At 40.1% G+C, this 25,107-nt stretch overlaps 1 protein-coding gene across 2 annotated transcripts in view; it reads left to right on the forward strand.

Moving 5' to 3' along the window:
- SARNP (SAP domain containing ribonucleoprotein) overlaps positions 1–25,107 on the forward strand; it is a 45,913-nt gene that overhangs the window by 10,207 nt on the left and 10,599 nt on the right. For both annotated transcript variants that reach the window (XM_032420612.1, XM_032420611.1), the window contains exons 4-9: positions 53–120; positions 3,645–3,696; positions 4,563–4,636; positions 5,313–5,341; positions 8,643–8,668; positions 9,766–9,834. In XM_032420612.1, the coding sequence (XP_032276503.1) occupies positions 53–120; positions 3,645–3,696; positions 4,563–4,636; positions 5,313–5,341; positions 8,643–8,668; positions 9,766–9,834 (318 nt within the window). The remainder of the gene's footprint in view (positions 1–52; positions 121–3,644; positions 3,697–4,562; positions 4,637–5,312; positions 5,342–8,642; positions 8,669–9,765; positions 9,835–25,107) is intronic.

Consider the following 25,107-nt stretch of genomic DNA (forward strand, 5'->3'; position numbering starts at 1 on the left):
TGATGGGTATTTACTGTTGATTTATATTAACTATTGTTTCATTTGGTTTTAGGAAGAAGAACCAAAGCCCATAGAACTGCCTGTCAAAGAGGAAGAACCCCCTGAGAAAACTGTTGATGTGTAACTATCCCTTTTTTATGTCTGAGTACAGGACAGATAGTTGTGGGTTTTGGAGGGGTTTAGTCTTTTACTCTCTTTACCTCTTACGCATTCCCTTTGGCTTTTTCATTTCTCGTTAGATCATACATTTTCAGAAGAGTCTACTTCATTTCAAGTACATGGTCCCAGTGAAGCAAGGTAGTTTGTCTCTGGGTTATGTAATAGATAATTAGGACCAGGAGACTTCAAGCCCAGGCAGAGTTTAGTTCTAGCCTTTGTTGTAGCACCATAATAGATGATTCTTTTTCTGTATAGAGAATCATCTAGATTTCTCTATGGAAGAGAATCATCTAGATTCTCTGTGTATAAGGAATTTTGTAAGGGTGGAGGGTGCTGAGCAGAGATGATGTCTCTTAGGTAACACTGTATTCTCTCTTCCTTTTTGATTTACAGTGGAGGAAGGGAGGACAGAGTACTAGAGTGGAAAGTGGGCCTTGATTTATTTAAACTGTCCCACAAGGTTGATTATAAACAAACAAAAGGTTGATCATAAACATCTTTTTTGGGGGCTCTCAAATCCAGCACATTAGTAACCGTTGAATCCTTTTTAACATTTTTGTTCCTCATAGCTGTATTTATGCATTATAAAAGACTGTGTGCTAGTGAAAAGTCAAACACTACCTAGAGGAGTATATAAACTGAAAATTATGTACCCCTTGTCTCCACCCCCTATCTGACTTCCCAGAGGTTTTCAATATATTCTTTTAGAATGTTACATGGGGAGTTTGTGTATATGTGTATATACAGTTACATACACTAGGTATATTGTGGGTTTCCTGATTTTTCTCAGATCTTTTTGTATCATTATACAGTAATGTTTTTATTTAAATGTTATATACAGGGCAGGATTCTAGGTGTTTTACATGTATTCTCAGTTAATCCTCACATCAACCGAATGAAATGGGGTTAATTATCTTTGTAAGTGGTAGGTCTCTTTTTTTAGCTTGTTATTATGAGAAATTGCAAGTATGTACACAAGTTATGAGAAAAGTATAGTAGACCCCCATATACCTATCACCCAGATTTAGTAGTTATCAACTTAGAACCTTATTCTTTTTTTTTTTAAAGATTTTATTTATTTGAGAGAGAGACAGCGAGAGAGGGAACACAAGCAGGGGGAGTGGGAGAGGGAGAAGCAGGCCTCCCGCAGAGCAGGGAGCCCGATGCGGGGCTCGAACCCAGGACCCTGGGGTCATGACCCGAGCCGAAGGCAGACTCTTAACGACTGAGCCACCCAGGCAACCCAGAACCTTATTCTTTCTAGAAGCTAACAGTACCCTATTCTATGGATGAACAGTAACTTAACCAATCTCTTGTTGATGGACATTTAGATAATTCATAAAGCAGAAAATGCAGTGCTGCATGTCCTTACGCAACTATTTATGTATTTATACATAAGTATGTCCATGTGATAAATCCCCTGCAGTGGATTTGCTGCATCACAGGGGATGTACATTTAATGTTTCATTACATTTTATCTACTGATACTACTTTTTTTTTTTTTTTTAGGAAGGGGAGGGAGGGGCAAAGGGAGAGAGAATCTTAAGCAGGCTCCACACCTAGCGCAGAACCTGATGCGGGCTCGATCTCACAACTCTTGAGATCATGACCTGAGGGGAAATCAAATTAAGAGTTGGACGCTTAACTGACCAAGCCACCTAGGCGCCCCTAATAATACTGCTTTTTAAAGCCATGTGGTTATCTTCCATCATAGGAGGTTTATGTTTAGATGTAATGCCTTAAGGAAATGGCTTAGGAATACCATTAAAGTAGCGATGTTTTGGGGACCTCAGGAGCAAGAAGGAAGATGAGGTGAATACAATGATAATTGGCTTGTGTGGTTTAACAATGAAGTCTGAAAATTTAGAGAAGTTCATTATCCTTAGAATATGTAAAATGTGTGATTCTCTAGAGCGTTTAAATTTTATTAATGAATTTCTAAACAAGGAAATTGAAAATGTGTGTGTTGGGAGGGTGGTTTTTGCTCTTTAGAGTGTTAGTAGTGGCTAGACCACAGTAGGGTTTAGAAAGGTTCTGGGTCCCTATAGTTTGGAGAATGTCTCATATGTGACTGGGTAGGAGAGAAATTTAACAGCAAAGAGAATAAATTTCCTATGAGTTCCAGAATGTGATGTGTATTTATTGCTTGAGCTTAGTTGTGCCTGAGGGAGCTGGAACACAGCAGAAAGAAGCGTCCTTTCTGGAGTTCCCTTTCTGCCACAAGGTGTACTGCAGTGATTGTGCTTCAAGATGAAAATGTGAAGAAAGTCATTAGCTTGGGGTTGGTGGAGAAGACTGTTGTCTTAATGGCATTGACTTCAAGTAAAACATTAAACTTCAGTGTTCCTTTCTGTCTGAACAAGACAGAGGGTTGGGGAAGTACGGATGACCAGGAAATGAGAATTCAGGATTTCCGTTAAGAATATTCTGGGCTAATTTAGTTACTTCGAACATTCAAAAGGAGATCCCCTTCATCTTTGGCTTGAGGTTCTCCAAAAATATGCTACTGTTTCTGGTTTGATCCCTCCCACCCCCCTACCCCTAACCAGGGTAGTTAAATATTGTAGGATGTAGTTATGGTCAGCAGGGGGCACCCATTGCTTATCTGTCAGTCCAGGGACCTCCAACAAAAGGATGGAGAGAGTAAGTTCCTGTTCCAGAATTGCTTCCTCTGAAAATGCCATTAAACCATTACTACCTTTCAGGGCATCAAATGGGAAAAGTGTCCGGGATATTGGAACAAAGGCTGCCCATGTCTCTAAATGAGGGACCTTAATGAGACTGGTTATGACCCACAGTTTTATGGGAGTTGTTTGGTGGAGGGTTAATGCCCTTCCATTTATCCTGGGTACTTCCGAACTTTGTCTCCCGCCCCGATGGTCCCCCCTCTTTTGTTTTCTCTTAAACCTTTTGACTAGTAACTTAACCATGTTTTCCTAATTCAAACTCCCCTTAGCCTTTTTTCTTCCCACTCCCTTTGGCATTTTTATTTGTCTCACTTTGACTGTTCCAGCTGGAGCTACAGTCCCTGTGGGAGAAATAAGGGATTTGTAAAAGAAGGAAACCAGAGCTTGTAGAGCACTCGTTAATTGTTGTTTTGATGAAAATTGAGAGCTGCCATTTAAATGAGGGTTGGAGGAATAGTCATTAGTCCAAAAGTAAATTTAAGGTTCCTAAAAGTAAAAGAAGTGGTTTCCGGTGCCCTTTGAGTGTTTCCTTTCAGCCCAATATATTTAACCAGACTTCTTTCTTGATTACTTTTTTATAGTTTAGCAAAGCAGGTTAGTCTACTATTTGAACTCTTATCAAAAGATGGCAGCTCAAGGAACTGAAGTTCTAATGGGCTTCATATTTTTTTGGACTAAGGGGTGATGGAGAGGTAGGGGACAGAGGACATGATTCAGGTGTATTCTTATACATTTTAAGGTTTTGGGTTAGAAGGTCAAGTTTTCTGGTTTTAAAAAAATTTCTTTCTTCTTTTCCAGGGCAGCAGAGAAGAAAGTGGTAAAAATTATATCTGAGATACCACAGACTGAGGTAGGTTTTCTGCTCCCTGGTAGAAAAGCAGTCTCTCTCTATATCTTTCTATTTCTTACCTTTTATTCTACCTGTATAATCACTAAAAAAATTAACTCATAGGCAGAAAATCAGTATTGACAGATTTTGGTATTGATATATTTTTCTGCCACCTTCACTTGGGAAAATATTTGGGCTGGCATGGTCACCTTTGAAGCCCTAGTCTTTTTGTATATAGTCCTAAGGCCTTAGTGGTAACCCTCTTTAAGATGTTTACAAACTAGATTAGAGTTTGGGAGGATTGTACCTTGGAAGAGATGAAAAGTAATAAGGGAAGATGTCACTACTTGATAGCTGGTAAGACAGAAATTTCTCTGGGTTCTGTGTCAGGATCTCTGAAGGTCTCCAGTTGAGATCTGTGTGTGGGGGGGGGGGCGGTTTGTACCTTTTAAGTAGAAATGACATAGGACAATGCTGCCTCATTTCTTTTTTTTTTTTTTTAATGCTGCCTCATTTCTAACTGAAAGAGTACCACTAGTGTTGGAACCAAGCTGTTCCTTTGATCCCTTTTCAAAGGTCAACCAAACACAGCTTTTGTCTTCTTGGCTTCGTGCAGAATGTGGGTTTTATTTTATTCCTTTCCTTTTGTTTTTTGAGGACATGAATGTAATAATAGTCTTTTGTGTTTGCTTTCTGGAAAGGGCTGTTGAGGTAAGCCCTGGAGAGATATAACCTGATATCCTCTAGGATTGTCAGTATTCTCAGTTTAGACCTTATGAAATATACTCCTGATGTTCTAAAGATACAAACTTCTAAACAACTTTTCTCCTTAAGGAAACCAGAAATTAATTTTTCTTTCCCCCTTCTTTTGTCTTTTTATCACCTAGAGAATGCAGAAGAGAGCTGAACGATTCAATGTACCTGTGAGCTTGGAGAGTAAGAAAGCTGCCCGGGCAGCAAGGTGAGTGTCCCAGCCTTTTGGATCTGAGATGGTGATAGTATGAAGGTGGAGGGGTATGATCCTAGGTTTTAAATATATTATTGATTTTAAGTAGAATAGACACCTTGCTGAAAAGAAACACTTTTTTGGCTCTTTTCAGAATTTGCTGCTGATTTGGATGTAGTAGCTGTAGATTAGGTCTCATCAAGCAGGATTTTTGTAATAGGTAAAAATCAGGAACTGACTGTTACTTCTAATTTTTTTTTTTTTTTTTTTTTTAAAGATTTTATTTATTTGACAGAGAGAGACACAGCGAGAGAGGGAACACAAGCAGGGGGAGTGGGAGAGGGAGAAGCAGGCTCCTCAATGAGCAAGGAGCCCGATGTGGGACTCGATCCCAGGACCCTGAGATCATGACCGGAGCAGAAGGCAGACGCTTAACGACTGAGCCATCCAGGCGCCCCTGTTACTTCTAATTTTGATAAGGCTTCACTTTTAGCTTATTCTCTGATCTCTTGGTGAGAAAAAGAGTAAACTGAACCTCTTTCATGGGGTTGTTAGAATTAGCTAATGATTGCAAGTCTTGAGATCACAAGCAAGAAGTGCCATATGTACACTTGACACGGAGACAGACAACAGGGAGTCTGAACAGCTTCCTAAAATTTAGCTTGTTTTTTTTTTTTTTTTTTTCCTACAGATTTGGGATTTCTTCAGTTCCATCAAAAGGTAAGAATACAGAGACTCTTCTAAAAAAAGTTACCTTTATATTTTAACTTTTCTGTCACAACAGATTTCTCCAAATTAAGGTAAACTTGTTAGCTTTAGAAGCTTTTAAGAAGTTATAACATTCACCTTTTTGCTTGAGGTAAAACCATACTTAAGCCTTCCTGGGCAATTTAGAGAAGGGGCTGAAGTTATGAGAATAGGAGGAAGTGCCAACATTTGTTTTCCTTTTCTTGGACATCTTTAGAGAAGTTTCTAGTACCTTGCCTAGTTATTCTGGTGTCTCAAGTCAGCATGTAATTATTATGTACCTGTCCCTTGTCATACTGCCTAGAGTAAGTGGTGAAAGAGAAAAGAGAGTATCTTTTACCTCAACAATCTTGACTTCTAGGAATTTACAAGGAAATAATGTTGGATATGCTTAAAGACCTAGTTAACCATAAGGATTCTCACAGCATTATTTTTCATGATCAGTAACTAGAAACAATGTAATATACAATAGGGAATTTGTTAAATAAATGTCTACCATAGTATAGTAGACTGTGCAGTTGTTAAAATGATACTGGAGAGTATTTGTCAGAAAAATGTTAAGTGAAAACAAATTATAAAATTATATTAGCAGTGTATTTCCCTTTTGGTAATAGAAGCGCATGTATGGATAGAAAAACAGGTTTGGGGGGTGCCTGACTGGCTCAGTTGGTGGAGCATGCAACTCTTGATCTCAGGGTTGTGAGTTTGAGTCCCATGTGTGGTGTGGAGTTTACTTAAAAATGAAAACTAAAAAAAAAAAAAAAAAAGGTTGGAGGGAATATGTTCTAATTGTTAATACTTTCTCTGGTTGATGGAATTTTGAGTGACTTCTTTTTGCTTGTCTGTGTTTGTAAAATTTCTGCAATGAGTATGTATCTTGTAATAAATGAGGAAGAAAGTTATTTTTAAAAAGAACATAGTCCAGTTTTAGAGACTTAAATTTTAAATGTAATCTCTTAATCTAATTTAGTCTTCTTAGTGATCTGTTTGAAGTGTGTTAAGAACATGTCCTCTAAAGATCTAGCATTTTGCTGTGCTTTTTTTTTTTTCAATTTTTAATTTTTTAAAGATTTTATTTATTTATTTGACAGAGACACAGCGAGAGAGGGAACACAAGCAGGGGGAGTGGGAGAGGGAGAAGCAGGCTTCCCGCAGAGCGGGGAGCCCGATGCGGGGCTCGATCCCAGGACCCTGGGATCATGACCTGAGCCGAAGGCAGACGCCCAACAACTGAGCCACCCAGGCGCCACTTGCTGTGCTTTTTAAAAGACTAGCAAAATTCTGGTCACTATCACTACATGTTTTACTTTATTTTTTTTTCCAAATATTTTATTTATTTATTTGAGAGAGAAGCACGAGCTGGGGGGAAGGGCAGTGATAGAGGGAGAAGCAGACTCCTCACTGAGCGCAGAGCCCAGTGTGTGTCTCCATCCCAGAGCTTAAGACAGATGCTTAACTGAGACATCCAAGCACCCTCACTACATGTTTTAGAAACAGGTATTTTCTGGCTTTTAGTTATATTAAGAGAGATGCAGTAGGATTGGTGATAGTACAGCAAAAATTATTAAAGACCTTAGATGGTACTATTTGAGGAAAGACAAAAGTTAAAATTAATAGTCTAAAAAGGAAACCTGGTCAATAAAATAATGTATTGATAATATTTACAGTATTTTTTTAATTCTAACATCCTTAATCTATAGAGTACCTCTTAAAAGAAGAGTTTGGCAACATTTAAACCGAAGTACTTTTTATGAGTGAGAACATAAAAACATCTAACAGTTCCTAGCACATGGGTTGTGGTAAAAGTTGAATCTGTACCTGAATGTTTACAGTGGAGAGTTAGGGAACCAATTCCAAGATTGTGATGACTTAAAATAAAATTCTGAAAAGTTTTTTTTTTTTTTTAAGATTTTGTTTATTTGAGAGAGAGATCACAAGCAGGGGAAGCAGCAGAGGGAGAGGGAGAAGCAGACTCCCCACTGAGCAGGGATCCTGACGTGGGGCTTGATCCCAGAACCCTGGGATCATGTCCTGACTGAAAGCAGCCACTTAAACTACTGAGCCACCCAGGCGCCCTGGAAAAGTTTTAAGAATTATTGACTTAGATTAGGATTGGGCCTACAGGCCAATTTACTTGCTTCTTAGTGATAATTTCAGGATGGGACATTGGCTTTAAGCAGCTGTAATTTTAATTAATTTATTTTTTAATTTTAATTTATTATGATGGTAGCTCTGCTCCTTTGCCAGATGTGATGTCTTTCTTTTTTTTTAACAGCTTTATTGAGATATAACTCATATTCCATGTAGTTCATTCATTTAAAGTTGTATATAATTCACTGGTTTTTAAAGAATATATTCACAGGGTTCTGCAACCATTGTCTCAGTCTAATTTTTTTTTTTTTTTAAGATTTTATTTATTTATTTGAGAGAGAGCGCACGCGAGAGAGCATAAGAGGGGAGAGGGTCAGAGGGAGAAGCAGACTCTTCGCTGAGCAGGGAGCCCGATGCGGGACTCGATCCTGGGACTCCGGGATCATGACCTGAGCTGAAGGCAGACGCTTAACTGACTGATCCACCCAGGCACCCTCAGTCTAATTTTAGGACATATTAATCACCCCAAAAAGAAACCCTGTACCCATTAGCAGTTGTTTCCCATTCCTCCTTCCACCCCCACCCAAGCAACCATTCATTTTTTCTGTGCATATAAATCTGCTTTCATATAAATGAAATTGTGCACTTCGTAGTTTTTTGTGACTGGCTTCTTAGCATAATGTATTCAGGGTTTGTCCATGTTGTAGGATACATTAGTACTTCATTTCTTTTTAATATTGGATAATATTTCATTGGGTATACCACATTTTACCTATCCATTCATTAGCTGATGGACATTTGCATTGTTTTCACTTTTTGGCTACTATAGATAATGCTGCTATGAACATTCATATACAGGTTTTGGTGTGGATGTATGTTTTCATTTCTCTTGGGTGTATACCTACAAGTGGGCTTACTGGGTCATATGGTAAACTGTTTAACTTTTTGAGGAATTGCCAAATTGCTTTCCAAAGCGGCTGCACATTTTATGTTCCCATCAGCAGTGAATGCAGACGTGATCTCTAGATGCAATGTTTGCCTTTTTTTCTTTCCTCATCATAAGATAAAGGATATTTGTCTTGTGTACTTTTTCCCTACTAATTTGATTTGAAGACTGTCAGCTTCATAAAAATCATAAATGATGTTTAAAAATGTTAAATAAAACTTTTATTTGCTTCTTTAGGTCTGTCATCTGATGCCAAGCCTATGGTAAGAAATCTTTTTTTTTTTAATACCTTGAGAGACACATCTTAACTCTGGTTTTAAAGTTAGAAACAGCTCCCCAGATCAGAGGAATCTCTGAGATCACATGAGTTTGGTGACTGTCTGTTTTCAGTACAGTGTTTTATGTCCTGAATAAAATGGATTGTTTGAGTACTAAGAGGTCAGGAAAATTGCCACATCTTCCAAGTCACTATAGACATCTTCCTTCCTGTCATTCCTCTTGAAAAAAATGAGTAGATTTTGTTAGCTAGTGGACAGTCCATATAATTCTTTGTTTTATGGTACTGTAGTTTTAGGCCTTGTCTAATGGCTCTGAAAAATGTCTAATATTTAGTTACCACAAGCAAATCTGTGGAAGCAACTTATGAGTTCTTTTGGTAGATATTGGTATTTTTCAACACTAAATCATAGACTGAAGACTGGTAGAACAAGATGCCTTCCGGACCATTGTGACTCAGTGGCATGTTCAGAAAATGGAAACAGATGCTGTGGGTGAAATATGTTTGGCTTTATAAAATCCTGTTCTTGAAGTTACAGTGCAGTATGGGAAATGAAGCTGAAATGTAGGAGTATCAGCAGTAGTAGTAATGAAAATGTCCTGTACATCCTTATGATAGTAAGTGTTGTATATCAGGGCTTCCAAGAAAAAGGAAGGAAGAAAATTAAGTTGGGTACTGGTGGTAGATTTGTCTTCTGAAGAAAGGAGAGCTGGAATTAAGAACTCTTGAAGAGGCTACGTGTAGGATTTAATGATTTTGGACTGAATAATGGACTTGTTTGGAGGTGATTATTTAGATATTAGCTTTTTAAAGCAGTGTTTGGCCTACTTTTATCTTAAACCCTCTTTAGGCTCTTGCCACCTTTGATGAACAAAGGAGGCTGTGTTGAATCTTTTACTGTATTCCGGAAGAGGTCTTTTAATAATTAGTGGCTGGATGGGTGCTGCTTAGTGTCCTGATTTGCCGTATAGGGTATCTTTGATATTGTAGGCTATTTTGAACTCTTAGCTTTGGACTATAATTTCTGCCTTTTGTATTTTCTGTTTTTTAAAAATATGGGTTTTTCCCCCTGTGTTTATATAGGTTAACCTGGATAAACTAAAGGAAAGAGCCCAAAGATTTGGTTTGAATGTCTCTTCAATATCCAGAAAGGTAAAGTACTGTTTTTGCCACCTTAGAGCAGTGTGGGCCTACATAGCCTGGAAATGACTGTCCTGAGAATATAGCTAGCTATTCATATTCAGCACTTCATTTCATGAAGTCCTTTGACTATCACCTCCTCTCGCTGACTATTGATTACGTTACAGGAATTATTTCACATAGTGAATTTTTTTTTTTCCTGCATATTTTTTTCATAGCTTCCACCCAAGTTGTTAGAACATGGTCTGTATTTCTCTTGGTTAAGATGTTGTATTGAGTGATGTTAAAAACTTACTACCTCTACTTTAACTTCTAACATAGTCTTTTTTTTTTTTAAGATTTTATTTATTTTATTTATGAGAGAGAGTGAGCGAGAGCACGCGCACAAGCAAGGGGAGGGGCAGAAGGAGAGGGAGAAGCAGACTCCCTGCCGATTAGGGAGCCCAACGGAGGGCTCCATCCCAGAGCTCTGGGATCATGACCCAAGCTGAAGACAGATGCTCAACTGACTGAGCCATCCAGGTGCCCCAGGTGCCCCTCTAATACAGTCTTAATGGAAACAGGAGACGAAAATCCTGTCTTTGGGTCAAAGGTACCTAGAAACAAAATTTGAAGGTTCCCTGGAACAAAAACAAGAAAGTTATTTCATTCTGTCTGCCCCTCTGCTAACTGACATTATTGAGTTTGTTAAGCAAGGTGACTGTTGACACCATGCTGTGTGGAGTGATCAATTCTATAGGGCATTGTTATGTTTGGAGTTTCGCCAGGCATGTGCTGTTGGAGAAAATGCTGAGGATTCTCCTGTTTGCCTTGAGCAGGTAGTCTCTCAGTCTGGTTCTGTAAGAATGAAAGCATGTTTCTTGGTTGTTGAAGTGGGGACAGGGTTAAGGGAAGACTGTTTCAAACCAGAAGAACTATCAAAAGAAAAATTGTCATTGGGGCACTTGGCTGGCTCAGTTGGAAGAACATGTGACTCTTGATCTTGGGGTCGTGAGTTTGAGCCCCACGTTGGGTGTAGAGGTTATGTACATACATACATACGTAAATAAACTTGTTTAAAGGGTCATTATTTCCCACTAAGTCTGGAAGCATTTAGGTCTCTGGAAATCCATTGGAAAGCACTGTCCTGACTGTGGTTGTTAACATTTTTGCTCAGGAGAAAAACTGAGCGCTAAAAAATGTAAACACTTATGCCCCACTGGGACTTCTAACCTTATGCACAACTGCTCCATTTTCCTTCCCTTTACATTACATTTTTTATGCTTACCAGAAGCATAACATTAGGTCTTTGTGCCCAGCTTGATGCTGAGACCATAGGTGTTCAGTAGGAATATTTGCTAGTTTATGTGAAATTTTAAAAAACTCAGGAGTTGTGGGGCACCTGGATGGCTCAGTCATTAGGGTCTGCCTTCGGCTCAGGTCATGATCCCAGTGTCCTGGGATTGAGCCCTCCATCGGGCTCCCTGCTCAGCGGGAAGCCTGCTTCTCCCTCTCCCACACCCCCTGCTTGTGTTCCCTTTCTCGCTGTGTCTCTCTCTGTCAAATAAATAAATAAAATCTTTAAAAAAAAAAAAAAATTGGAGTTGAGAGTAGACAGAGTATGCGATTCTTAAACCACATGCAGCTTAATTGGGAAGAATATACTATAAACCAAGTCATTTGTGTTTTGTTAGATTGCCAAGGGGAAGGGTGCTTGGCTCTGTGGCCCCAGTTCTCATCTGTCTCCTTTTGTATATGAAGACTAGGTGTCTGAGAATCTCAGCAGTAACTCACTGTAAAGAATTGTAGGGCGCCTGGGTGGCTCAGTCGTTAAGCGTCAGCCTTCAGCTCAGGTCTTGATCCCAGGGTCCTGGGATTGAGCCCCACATCAGGCTCCCTGCTCCGCGGGAAGCCTGCTTCTCCTTCTCCCACTCCCCCTGCTTGTATTCCCTCTCTCGCTGTGTCTCTCTCTCTCAAATAAATAAATAAAATCTTAAAAAAAAAAATTGTATGCGTTCCATCAAAATTAACAAAATTGAACATATCTCCAACTGTGTAGCTCATATGGACATTTTACCGAGACGAATTTGCCCCTCACTTTATACTGCCCACCTGAATTATTTTCATAGTATTTCATTACAGGGATATTAGCCTTTTCACTTTCACTTCCTTAGAATCTTTCTCCATATTTGACTTGCTTTCATTTTTAGTCCATAGGAAGCTAAGTAAAGCATGAAGAGATACATTTATTAGCTTTGTGACTTTGAGCAAATTACTAAACTTCTTTGGTCCTCATCTATAAAACTGGGAGTAATACCTAACATTGTGTTTGTGAAGAGTTAAGTAATTGGGTATATGAAATCATCTAACATATTGACACTTTGACCCTTAATAAGACACTTCGACCCTTAATAAATGTTCACTTTCTTCTTAGTTCAGTTCTGTTGGCCACCTGACTTTATGCCTTTGAGTCATTTAACTTCTGTGTTTTAGTTGATCATTGATAAGATTTCCCATTTTAAGTCTGAAGGGTTCGGGTGCCTGGTTGGCTCAGGTGGTGGAGTGTGTGACTCTTGATCTTGGGGTTGTGAGTTCCAGCCCCATGCTAGGTGTAAAGATTACTAAACAAAATTAATAAACTTAACCCTTGGGTTATAAGCAAATAATGGTAATAGGTAAAACTGACTATGTGACCTGTGTTTTCAGATGATGTTCATTGCCATACCTATGTTCTAGAGTAGTGCTTCTCAAATTCTGTAGCAAAAGCCTAATTTGTTTTTTTTTAATTTTAAGATTTTATTTATTTAGGGTGCCTGGGTGACTCAGTTGGTTAAGCGACTGCCTTCGGCTCGGGACATGATCCCAGGGTCCTGGGATTGAGTCCCGCATCGGGCTTCTTGCTCAATGGGGAGTCTGCTTCTCCCTCTGACCCTACCCTCTCTTGTGCTCTCTCTCTCTCTCTCTCTCTAATAAATAAAATAAAAGATTTTATTTATTTGTCAGAGAGAGAGAGAAATAGAGAGCAAGCACAAGCAGGGTGAGCGGCAGGCAGAGGGAGAAACAAGCTCCCCGCTGAGCAAGGAGCCCGATGTGGAACTCTATTCCAGGACCCTGGGATCATGACCGGAGCTGAAGGCAGACGCTTAACCAACTGAGCCACCCAGGCATCCCAAGACTAGTTTTTTAAGTTTCTAATTTATTGGGGCTCCTGGCTGGCTCAGTTGCATGAGACTCTTGATCTCAGGGTCATGAGTGAGTGCAAGCCCCACATTGGGTAGAGAGCTTACTTAAAAAAAATTTTTTTTCGAATTCATTACAGAGTGGTACTTTTGTAAAATACAATAAAAATGTCACAGCAGTGTTAAATTACTCTGGAAGTTTCCAAGCACTCGCGATTTCTGGAGTTATTGCAGACTGGTAAACACTTTGGGGGTCAGCACCGGGAGGCAGATCACATTTTGAATAACACTGTACTGGTGTATGTATGATTTCTTCCAGGGACCACTTTGCTTGGAGACTTGTGACTTTTGAGATATTCTCTTTGAGTGTGGATTCGTTCGCATTGATCATTAAGTCCTGATTTTCAGAATCATCCTGATTTCAGCAGTTTGCTCTACTTTGCCCCATAAACCATTACAGTGTCCCAGAAATGCTGATGTTTTGCTGTCCACCACTGTCCAATAGAACTTTCTGTGATGTTGGAAATATCCTATAGGATATTGTTTCATTGAATAAGTCTGTGTTATCTAATATAGTAGTCATTAGCCACATGTCATTATTGATTACTTGAAGTGTAGCTACTGTGAACTGAAATTTTTAATTAAATTTAAATAGCTGCATGTATATTGGGCAATTCAAGCCTAGCTTATATTTCTCATACAGTTTTCACACTTGAAGTAGCATAGAAATCCTTGATCAGACCACATATTTGGACCACTGTTTCTGTGCTTGTAGAATATAAAAATTTCAGAGGAACGTGCAGGGAGAGAAATTGGAGGAAAAGGAGTAGTAAGAGATAAGGAAGTGTTCTTTTTTATTTTTATTTTTATTTTTTTTTTAAAGATTTTATGTATTTGACAGAGACAGAGTGAGAGCAGGAACACAAGCAGGGGGAGTGGGAGAGGGAGAAGCAGGCTTCCCACGGAGCAGGGAGCCCGATGCGGGGCTCGATCCGAGGATGCTGGGATCATGACCTGAGCTGAAGGCAGACGCTTAACGACTGAGCCACTCAGGCGCCCCAGGAAGTGTTCTTTTTTAAAAGTAACTTTTTCCACAGAACTTAGTTCTAGATCCAGATCCTGAAATTGCAACTGGCTACATTCTCAGTGAGAGTTGTTTTGTTCAAAATCTTGTGTTTAACTGTTCTCTATCACCAGAGATGATATGCTACCTAGTATTTGGTTGGCCAGGGTTAGTGACATGATTAAGTTTGTATTTATGGAACAGCTAGGTCAGTCTACTGTGCCCACCTCATCCTGGGTGCCAGTATAGCCTTCTCCTATATAATTTGGTCACCTGTCTTTAAGTTTTACTATTCTCTAGGCACAGATCTCTTTCAGTTTGATAAGATGCAAATAGTGGAGGTTAGCAGGTAGTATAGAGATTTGATTTCTCTTCTTAATTCTAGTATCCCGAAAAGGGCGTTGCATGGGGTTTGTGTTTGCTTGATCCAGCTTAAGGCCCAGATTTCTTGCTGATTTCTCTTTGGTAGATTCCTCTGCAGACCAGTGTAAATCATAAAGAGAAAGTGTGTGAGAGGAAATGAGCCATGGATCAATAGTGTTTATGACTGATTTTTTTTTTTTTTTTTTTGGTCACAATCTGGTTATCTTTTCTTTATATTTTAGATTTACGTTTTGAGCATATTACAGATTTGAGGATACCAAATCACTTCTCTTCTTCCTAGGCTGACTTTTGCATGACTGCTCATATATTTCAGCTTTCAGCTCCACTAGTATACTATACATGTTAGGCAGTACACAGAAACTTAAAGAAATCTGCCCCCCCTGCCCCCCCCACCTCAATCATCTTCCTCCTTTCCCCCTGCCCAAGAAAGGCCTGTCCGTTCATGTTTCCAACTCAAGTCTCAGTGAATAGAATCCTGTTGGTTTAGGATAATGGGAAGTGACAGGGCAAAGAATGGCACTGGCATTTATAGACATTTTTTACACAAGAGGCTGTAAATTGTCCCCTCTAACTCTTTGGACTATTTGAGGATAGAATGGCATGCCTTTTCTCATATAAGCCTCATGGTGACTATGGGCTGAGAAACCTCCCACCCCCTCAGACAAAACAAAACCCAGATAAATAACCTCTGCCTGGTTGGTTCTGATTGATCACCAGCTAGGTTTTCAGTCTTGTGCTTGACTGGTTGTTGTTTTTTTTGTTTTGTTTTGTTTTTGTTTTTCTTTCTCTGTCAGTTTTCCAATGTCTCCCAAGAGAGGTAGTGTTTGGGTTAGTCCTATTGGTGAAGGACAGGACTTGGCTTGGCACATAAGAAACTCATCTTTGAAAGGAATGAGAGATGGATAGAAGGAATAGATGGGAAGCCAGCTCAGTTAATAGATGATGGTCATAGGACATTGGTTTTATAAAAACGAAATCTGGGCTTAGAGTTAAGGTGTAAACTGATATAGCTAATTTGGATTGTTTTGTTTTCATTCCCTCCCCCAAACATTGGCATATTTGGGAAAGTGAAACTTGATGCTTTAGGAAGTTATAGGACATCCAGCCAAGTAAGTATTCAAAACAAAACAAAACCCAAGCCCAGGCACTAAGTAGAAAACTGGAATGTGGTTTATGCTCTTTTCCCTCCCTGAGAATGTGAGGGGCATGTGTTACTGCTTCTTGGTTCTTGATTAGTAGTAGAAAATATAGGCATCTTTTATCCCTGTTGACCTTAGTACATCTTCCCTACTTCTCTACTGGAATATTATTGCGCCTTCCCTCTTCGTAGCTCGTGTTAAGGTAACTGTCCTAATGGCGCTATCTTAAGGCCTATAAACAATAAAGTCTGCTTTTCCTGTGTTGTAATTTTTGCCAGTTTTCTTCCCTAATGATTGTGATCTGTGTTATATAGTGTCAGAATATAAAAAGGTTAAAAAGTTAAATATCTCTTAATTGATCGTTATCTTGTTATTGAGGCTGGTAGCTAGAAGATTCTTGGGTGGCTGCAATGATTACTTTTTATGAACCTTTCATATAATTATATATTTTTGCTTACCATTGCTTGGGGATGAACCACTTCAGAGTGAGAGAGATATTGTACTTCCCTTGTTTTTGAGGCTCCTGTCACTGAAATCTGTTGAGATATCAAAGAAGGTGTGACAAAGAGTCAGTTCTAAGCACAGGAGAGCACCAGTGTCTCCTAGCATCCAGATTTCACTGTTGCTAACTGATAGTGGGCTGGTCTCCATTCACTCTTCTGAAAGGCATATTTGATTCTATCTATATTCCCTTCCACCATCTGAAATAAATGAAGACATGTTTGTTCTTCCCCTTCAACAGTGGGTTTTGGTATAGAGGGATGTGGAGAGAAGGAAGTTCACACTATGGATTTAGAAGTTGGTCACCAGCTTTCTCAGAGGGACTATAATTGTTAGAGTTTAGGTATGTGTATATAAACCTTTTCCAAAGGAAGAACTGTGGGGCCATGCATAGGACATTGCCAACATGGTACTATAAGAAAGTACTGCAGAACCATAAACTATGGTGAGGAGTTTGGTAGAATATTTTTTAAAGGGGTAGTGGTAGAAGATTTAGATCCCAAGTAAGTTGGAGAAGTAGCCTGCTAAGTGGTTTTGGGTTCTTTTCCATCCAACATATACTCAAGTAGCAGTACCTAGGCCAAGTACACCACTTAACTTTCTATTCCCCTTTCTCATGGGGCCCCATGAGACCAAGAGAAATGCAGATAGTAGGATTGTAGGTGGGAAAAACTCCAGTGTAGGTCTTTTTAGACATTTCATTGAGTATTTCATTGAGCAAGAGTTTTGGGGGAATACCCCTACCCCTCATCCTAGTTTGTTTTTCCCAAAAATGCTTCTTCCACTTGAAAAATTATATTCTTTTAACTTATATTAACAAATAAGAAAAGACAATAAGAATGGGATGTGTGTGTGTGTGTGTGTGTGTGTGTAGTAGATAGAGATAGCAGTTGAGAGTGACTGTCAGGATGAATTTCAGGAAGAGCTAAGATCCAAACCCACATAGGTTACAGCATTTCTTGCAGCATTTTGGGGCTCAGCTAAAATTTAACCAGTCCTTTAAATCTTCTAATTTATAATAATTTGAAAATTAGTATTTGGCCTTTTTTTCTGCCTTCTCTCCTCTAAGATAAAAACTGCTGTTTTTCCACCCACCCATTGGAACAAACCTTGAGGGAGTGGTAAAGGAGCTGTTTAAAGAGGAAACAATAGGGAAAACTCTCTGACCTCAGTTTATCCCCTCATCTGGTTCTTCATTTGTCCCTGCTGAGGAACAGAACTTGTCTTTTGTCTGTAACACAAATACATCTTCACCTCCCTCCCTTCCCACTCCCCCCCACCACCCGCTCTTCTCACTCCCTTCTATTATAGTTCCAATCAATGATGTCATTATGTGTGCCATTCAACTGCTGTTGAGCCACTTGGCTATAGGAATTTGGAAGAGCAAAGAGGCAGAATGGAATTTTTCTCTGTCCTGCCCAGGGCTCTTGAAAATGTATTCTAATTTTAACTTGAGAAATAGGAGTCAGGTTTTTCTTTGCTCAATTTCTTCTTCTACCCTCCCACTCTGTATTCTAACCCTTAAACACAGTTTTTACTAGCTCTATATAAGGAAAAAATTGGATAGGAAATGTTCGGAATATAAATTGAACACTTTAAGAGGAAAAGCTTTAAAAATTTGTGGAAGCAAGATGAATATTTTGATGCTTTGTCAGGATTTATGGCTGGTGTTTTGCCCTGTTTACTATAAGTTGGGTCTTTGAGAAGTTTCTGGTAGAGGGTTATCCTTGCCTAGGGTGCATGGTTGAAAACACTAAAGATCTTGGACCTTTTCATTTTACTTTTTTACATGATTTTCTACATCAAGTTTGAATCCAAAGAACTAGAGGTAAGAAAGTTTGTAGTAAGAAAAAAAATGCACTCTCTTTTCTGTCTCCTCTGCTCGATATCCTACCCCCCACTTATGTCTTTGCATTCCTTCTTCTGACATGTCAGAACTGATGACTTTGATAAAAAACAAGTTTTATGCCTCTCTGTGGTCCCCTTGTAGTCTTTTCCCCAAGAGTAAATACAGCCTGGAAAAGGAGGGGAATGAGTCTGTTTTACTTTTAAACACATTTCGTTGTTTTTGCCAGCCAAGTTCTTGAGATGGGATCATTCTCTGAGTGTCAGTTTTTAAAAATTAAAAAAAAAAAAAGTTACCCCCACTCATGGTACATAAGATAAATAATTTTAGAAATTTACTTGTAAATATATTATATCTGATTGTATATCTAGTTGTATGTCTAATTTGGGAGTGACCAGTACCTATGTCTAATTTGGGGGCAACCCAGTAACTGGCCTGGCTTTTCTAAGCATAGCAATATCTAATATCTGTCTGATTACTCTCAGATACTCTCCCTGCATGTGGTGAAATGTGAGCTCACTTTCTGAATCCAAGTCTATCCATCCTTCAGAATCTGTATGGGAGAAAAAAGTATGGGTGTTTTTTTGTTTTGGTTTGGGTTTTTTTGGGGTTTTTTTGTTTTTTTGTTTTTTGGTATGTGTGTATATTGATAGTTTTTGGGCGGGGCAGGTAAGAAATTTTGGTGTTCAAAGGCTCTTTTCATGGTCTGAGAGCTGTAGCAATATAAGGATGTTTAAAATGTATTTTAATACTTGAGAGGCTAATACTTGGCTAATAGTCTTCTTTGGGCTGACATTGATAAGGAGAAGTAACATTTTATTTTTGAAAATATATATAGGTTCATGGGGTGCCTGGGTGGCTCAGTTGGTTGAGTGTCTGCCTTTGGCTCAGGTCGTGATCCCAGGACGGGACCGAGCCCCGTATCAGGCTCCCTGCTCAGCGAGGAGTCTGCTTCTCCCTCTGACCCTCCTCCCTGCTTGTGTATGCACGTGTTCTCTCTCTCTCTCTCTGTCTCAAATAAATAAATAAAATCTTAAAAAAAAAAGAAAATATATATAGGTTTGATTTAAGTGAAGTTTTTTCAAGTAAAATTTAATAATTACATGACAGTTCGTTTTCTTACATATTCATTATTAATAGCAAAGTTGCTTTTCATGCCTGATAGCCAGAGGAGGTCAGATAAAATCCTATAGTATTTTAGAGATAGGAATGGGGATGAGGCAGGTCATCAGATTGGAGATATTTTATAGGGGGACATTTGGTGGTAATGTTTGCAAACTAGCAAAGACCCTGTTTTGTTTTGTTTTGTTTATTTTTTAAGTAATCTCTACCCCCAACCTGGGGCTCAAATTTATAATCCTGAGATCAAGAGTCATATGTCATATGCTATACTGACTGAGCCAGCCAGGCACTGCGAAAGGCTGTTTTTAATAAAATCTGAGGTGTCTTGTTAAGATCTAGAAAATGTTAACTCCTTTCATCCCCTCCCTTTTCTTTGTTACTCTTTCCTCACATTTTTTAAATAGTATTTTAACCACATTTTACCTTCTCATCCCTAGACCAGATTCTTAGGACAGAAATAGAAATGTATTTTCAGGGTGTTCTACACTTGAAATACATATCAAATACTGAATCTTTAAATCCCTAGCAGTGAAGATGTGTTACTGAGAAAGATACTATGTTTGAAGTGCTTGCTGCCTGGATTTTAAAAAGTACTGGGTGAGGAGTTCATTGAGGTATAGAGTAGAGGAGGCAGTTACAGAATTTTCACTACCATGTTCATGCTTAGGTATGAGGTAGTTGAGGAAGTGCAACTAGAAGTGAAGAGAGCTTTAAGATGAGAGAGGCCTTATGTGATGGACCTCTTTAGTGCTGTTAAGTGAATGAGCAGAACACATAAGCCCTAAGACAAACCCTATCTGTTCTATCTGTTCTCTACTTTGTTGATATTTCCCCTTATACTCCGTATCAGTTCTGCAGGGGAAAAAAAAAAAAAACCTTCATGTGCTTCAACCTAGTTGCCTCTGTCTTTCCCCTACATACCTGAAGTTTTCCCTGATCTTGTTTTGGCATGTTTTTCCTGTATTGAACTCCCTTGTAAAAAAGTCTCTCTGTTCCTCTACTTGAATTCTATGAAGGCAAGCAAGACAGGTATGCTCCTTAGAGCCAGCTGTGATTTCTTCATAGCTCTCTTTTCCTCTTCACGTCCCTGTGGCTGAGGTACCCTGGAAGCATAAACTTTTTGGAAGGCCCCTAGTCCTTTTGGAGGAAAACTGGAGTGGACTAGCAACTTTGCTTGGACTTGGTGAGATTTATTTATTTATTTACTTATTGGTCTGTGCTTTCTCAAAGCCAGTTGCAATTGTTCCCAGCTATAGCTGCACATAAGAGTCACCTGGGGACCCTTTTTAAAATACATCTCCCTAAGCTCTTCCTTTTGGGAATCAGATTTATTAGTGTGGGGTGAAACTAGAACTCTGCCTTTTAAAATATTACAGGTGGGGTGCCTGGCTGGCTCAGTCAGTAGAGCATGAGATTTGGGTCTTGAGTTTGAGCCCCACATTGGGCATAGAGCTTACATTAAAAGATAGATAGAGATAGAGATATATAGATAGATATAGTTCACAGGTGAAAAGAATCTGCTTTCCTAGTGCTCATTCTAATTTCTGAATGCTCAGGTAACTGTTATCCTTCATTATCTGTATATTTGGTTAAGATAGCATTTACCTCCCCTCAATGTTTTTAGCTTCCCTCTACTGACTTCTTGACATTTCTGCCAGCTCTGCATCGCTTATCCTTAAAAGCAGCAGCTTCCTGGCTTTTAAGGGAGGGAGGTGGGGACTTTTAATAGAAACTTGGTTTCCGGGGGTCTCAAGTGTGAAGCCTTCATTTCCTCCACCTGCCTTGCTTTGTCCTACAATCAGCTAGAGCAAGACCGAGACGACCTCCTCTGGGGTTGGAGAGGAGTGGGGGTGGGGGAAGGAGCTTGTTTTGGAGAAAGAGAAAAAGTGATGGGAGCTAGTGACTCAGAAGAGTTTTTGGTTCTGAGCTGATTGTGTTTTGGGGCTTCAAATCCTGTAAAGATAGGAGGAGATACCTACAGTTCCTGGTGGTCTCTAAATCTCATGTAGCTTTAAAGTTCCTGGCACCCCCCCTGGCCCTAGAAAGTTGATTCTGATCTCACAGTTAAAATTTTTGAGAATAGGTAAGATGGTTGTATTGGGAGGTGTATTTTTTGTTATGTGTGTGGGAGTGTTGGGAGTGTGTTTCTTTACTATCTATGTGCTAAAATGGCATACCTTTTGCTAGTCCAGCCCTTCCTTCACTTTTGTCTTGCTTAGTTAGGCTCTGTGCATTAGTTTTTAGGACCACCTCATGTTCTGTGGTCTGGCTGGCATAAAGGCTCAGGAATAAACATGTTCAGATGAATTTCAGAAACTGGGGCAGGGAGGTGACAGCTGTGTGTTTAAGCATTGCGGTGTTTCTGAGAGAAAAACCATCAGTTGCTGTCATTCACCCTGAGAGTATGAAATTGGAAGCCCACTTGCCCTGGAGTGTTTCATAACCTTTACCTCAGGGAAGTCAAGGCCATGTCATTATTAATCTACCATCGCCTGAAAGCCCCCAGCCTCTGCTTTTCATCCTGCCATCAGTCATGTAGCAGTGAGAGTCAGATAAGTGACATAAAGCGCCATTCTTTTCTTTTTGCCTCATTCTTACCTAACATTCCCTTAGAAAATCAGACTGGCCTGAGTAGTATTAACATCTTCATACGGTTATTCATTTGTAAAAGGGGACAGTTAGGGGCACTTGGGTGGCTCAGTCATTAGGCATCTGCCTTCAGCTCAGGTCATGATCCCAAGGGTCCTGGGATCGAGCCCTGTATAGGGCACCCTGCTCAGCGGGAAGCCTGCTTCTCCCTCTCCCACTCCCCTTGCTTGTGTTCCCCCCCCTCAAATAAATAAAATCTTAAAAAAATAAAAATAAAAGGGGACAGTTACTTGTTATTTTTGCAAAACATGACCATCTTAGTTCACTATCAGTCTCTCTCCCATCATTCCAGGGAAAAGACTTCTGAGAAAGTAACTGTTAAAGTGGGGTAAATAAAGTGGCAGAGTTTAGGTCCTAATGGAAATATGTAGCAGACTCTTACATTGAAGAGTGTCGAATGTGCAGAATAGCTGTCATTAAGACAGCCATACGAGGGGGCGCCTGGGTGGCTCAGTTGGTTAAGCATAGACTCTTGATCTCAGCCCAGGTCCAAGTACAGGGGCGCCTGGGTGGGTCAGTCGGTTTAAGCGTCTGCCTTCAGCTCAGGTCATGATCCTGGGAGTCCTGGGATAGAGTCCTGCATTGGGCTCCCTGCTCAGCGAGAAATCTGCTTCTTCCTCTCCCTCTGCTCCTCCCCCTACTTGTGCTCTCTCCCTCAAATAAATAAAATCTTTAAAAAAACAAACAAAAAAACCCCCAAAAAACAACCAGTTATAGGAGAATAGCCAGCTCCAACTCACAGTAGTACCTGAGCTTCCCTGAAGTGCTCTTTTGTGCTTATAAGGTATCTCAGACTGAATTCTTTAGACTTACAGATGCGTAAGGAGGGATGATGAGTGAATGAGCTGTTGCACTGACCAGGAAAAATGTCTGGCTTGGTTAATTCGTTTGGTCTCCTCTCAGAATAGTAAAGATACCTCATATTTAAACTCAGTAAATACTCTTGCTTTGGGAATTATAGTTCCTTAAATAAGCCTAAGTTACATTTGGTCACTGTTTTGTTTCTCCTAGTTTCTTCTTCTTTTTTAAGATTTTTTTTTTTTTAAAGATTTTATTTATTTATTTGACAGAGAGAGACACAGTGAGAGAGGGAATACAGGCAGGGGGAATGGGAGAGGGAGAAGCAGGCCTCCCACGGAGCAGGGAGCCCGATGCGGGGCTCGATCCCAGGATCCTGGGATCATGACCTGAGCTGAAGGCAGATGCTTAACGACTGAGCCACCCAGGCTCCCCCTTTTTTAAGATTTTATTTTATTAAGATTTATTTATGGGGGCACCTGGGTGGCTAAGTCATTAAGCGTCTGCCTTCAGCTCAGGTCGTGATCCCAGGGTCCTGGGATCGAGCCCCACATCAGGCCCCCTGCTTGGCAGGGAGCCTGCTTCTCCCTCTCCCGCTCCCCCTGCTTGTGTTCCCTCTCTCGCTGTCTCTCTCTCTCTCTCTGTCAAATAAATAAATAAAATCTTTAAAAAAATAAAAAAAATAAAGATTTATTTATGTATTTTAGAGAGCGCGAATGGGAGGGGAGAGGGAGATAGAATCTCAAGCAGACACCACTGTGAGCATGAGCCGACGTGGGGCTGTATCTCACGACCCTGAGATTGTGACCTGAGCCGAAACCAAGAGTCAGATGCTTAACCAACTGTGCCATCTAGGCACTGCTAAGATTTTGTTTTATTTTATTTTTTTTTAAGATTTTAATTTATTTATTGGTGGGGAGGGGCAGGGAAGAGGGGAAGAGAGAATCTCAAGCCAGAGCCTAAGGTGGGGCTGGATCCTGAGCCAAAATCAAGAGTCAGACAATTAACTGACCAAGCCACCCAGGTACCCCTAAGATTTTATTTTTTTAAGTACTTTATACAACCCTTGTGGGTTGCAAACTAACAACCCTGATATCAATCAAGAGTTGTACACTCTACCGACTGAGCCAGCCAGGCACCCCTCTCCTAGTTTCCTTTTTTTTTTTTTTTTTTTTTTTAAGATTTTATTTATTTGCGAGAGAGAATGAGAGACAGAGAGCATGAGAGGGAGGAGGGTCAGAGGGAGAAGCAGACTCCCTGCTGAGCAGGGAGCCCGATGTGGGACTCGATCCCGGGACTCCAGGATCATGACCTGAGCCGAAGGCAGTCGCTTAACCAACTGAGCCACCCAGGCGCCCTCTCCTAGTTTCTTTTTATGATCCAGAGTGGCACTGGTAATAAAATTGAAGAAGATGTATGCTTTCAGTACATAGCCCATGGAGTGCTAATTAAATCAAAGTGTGCTCCTTTTGGCAGAGCAAATAACCCTGGCACACTGAGCTTGGAGTGGTGTTCTTTATTGTATTCAGAATAAGACTAGTAAGTTTTGAAAAATGTTCTCTTGAATTTGTATCTTGAAGAAGCAGGTTGGGTTTGGAAGATAACAAAGCTGCAGTCTGTTCCATCTTGGGTAGAGATCTTATCCTTGGATTTGCCATAGAACGAAACAGTCACTTTATAAAGTATCTGTGATGTTCAGGCTGCCAGTTGTTGCAGCTGATCTTCCATTTGGGACTTAATTCCTGGCTACAGTGTATATGCCATGAAAACCATTGACAAGAGTCCTTAATTTAAAATTTCTAGTAATAGGGACACCTGGGTGGCTCAGTCGGTTAAGCGTCTGCCTTCGGCTCAGGTCATGATCCCGGGAGCCTGGGATCTCGAGTCCCTCATTGGGCTCCCTGCTCGGCGGGGAGTCTGCTTCTCCCTCTGCTGTGCTCTCTGTCTCTCGCTCTCTCTCTGACAAATAAATAAAATCTTTAAAAAAATAAAATAAAATTTCTAGTAATAACTTGGTGCTTCCTTCCCCTCTCCTTTTCCTTCTTGGGGTACTGAAGTATTAATCCCATTATATTTAAAGAGGAATAAGTTCTTAAGGGACCAGCAGCAACCCTGTAACTAACTGTACTTTATCTTTTAAGTTTCTGCCTTGGGATCTTGGTGTTGGATCCTTGTCTTTGGATCTCACCTCAATACTTCTCTCTCACCTTAATACTTCTGGCTAATAGCATATATTTTCAAAACCGCTTGCCAGAGACAGACTACACATTTGGCTCCAGATTTTTTTTTTTTTAAGATTTTATTTATTTATTTGACAGAGAGGGAACACAAGCAGGGGGAGTGGGAGAGGGAGAAGCAGACTCCCTGCTGAGCAGGGAGCCCGATGCGGGGCTCGATCCCAGGACCCTGGGATCATGACCCGAGCCAAAGGCAGACACTTACCCGACTGAGCCACCCAGGCACCCCGTGGCTCCAAATTTTATAGCTGTCGGTAGAAAGAGGAAAACAGAAGTGTTTATAGTGATTCACAGGGTTGAGAAGATAAAAACTTACAAGTTGCTCAGCAAAAGCATAATTACTCTGCATCTGGGGACCAGAAAGAAGATTTCCCCGTGGGTCCTCATA

The sequence above is a fragment of the Phoca vitulina genome, unplaced genomic scaffold, assembly GCF_004348235.1.
Source record: "Phoca vitulina isolate PV1807 unplaced genomic scaffold, GSC_HSeal_1.0 scaffold23, whole genome shotgun sequence".
In the NCBI taxonomy this organism is placed as follows: Eukaryota; Metazoa; Chordata; class Mammalia; order Carnivora; family Phocidae; genus Phoca; species Phoca vitulina.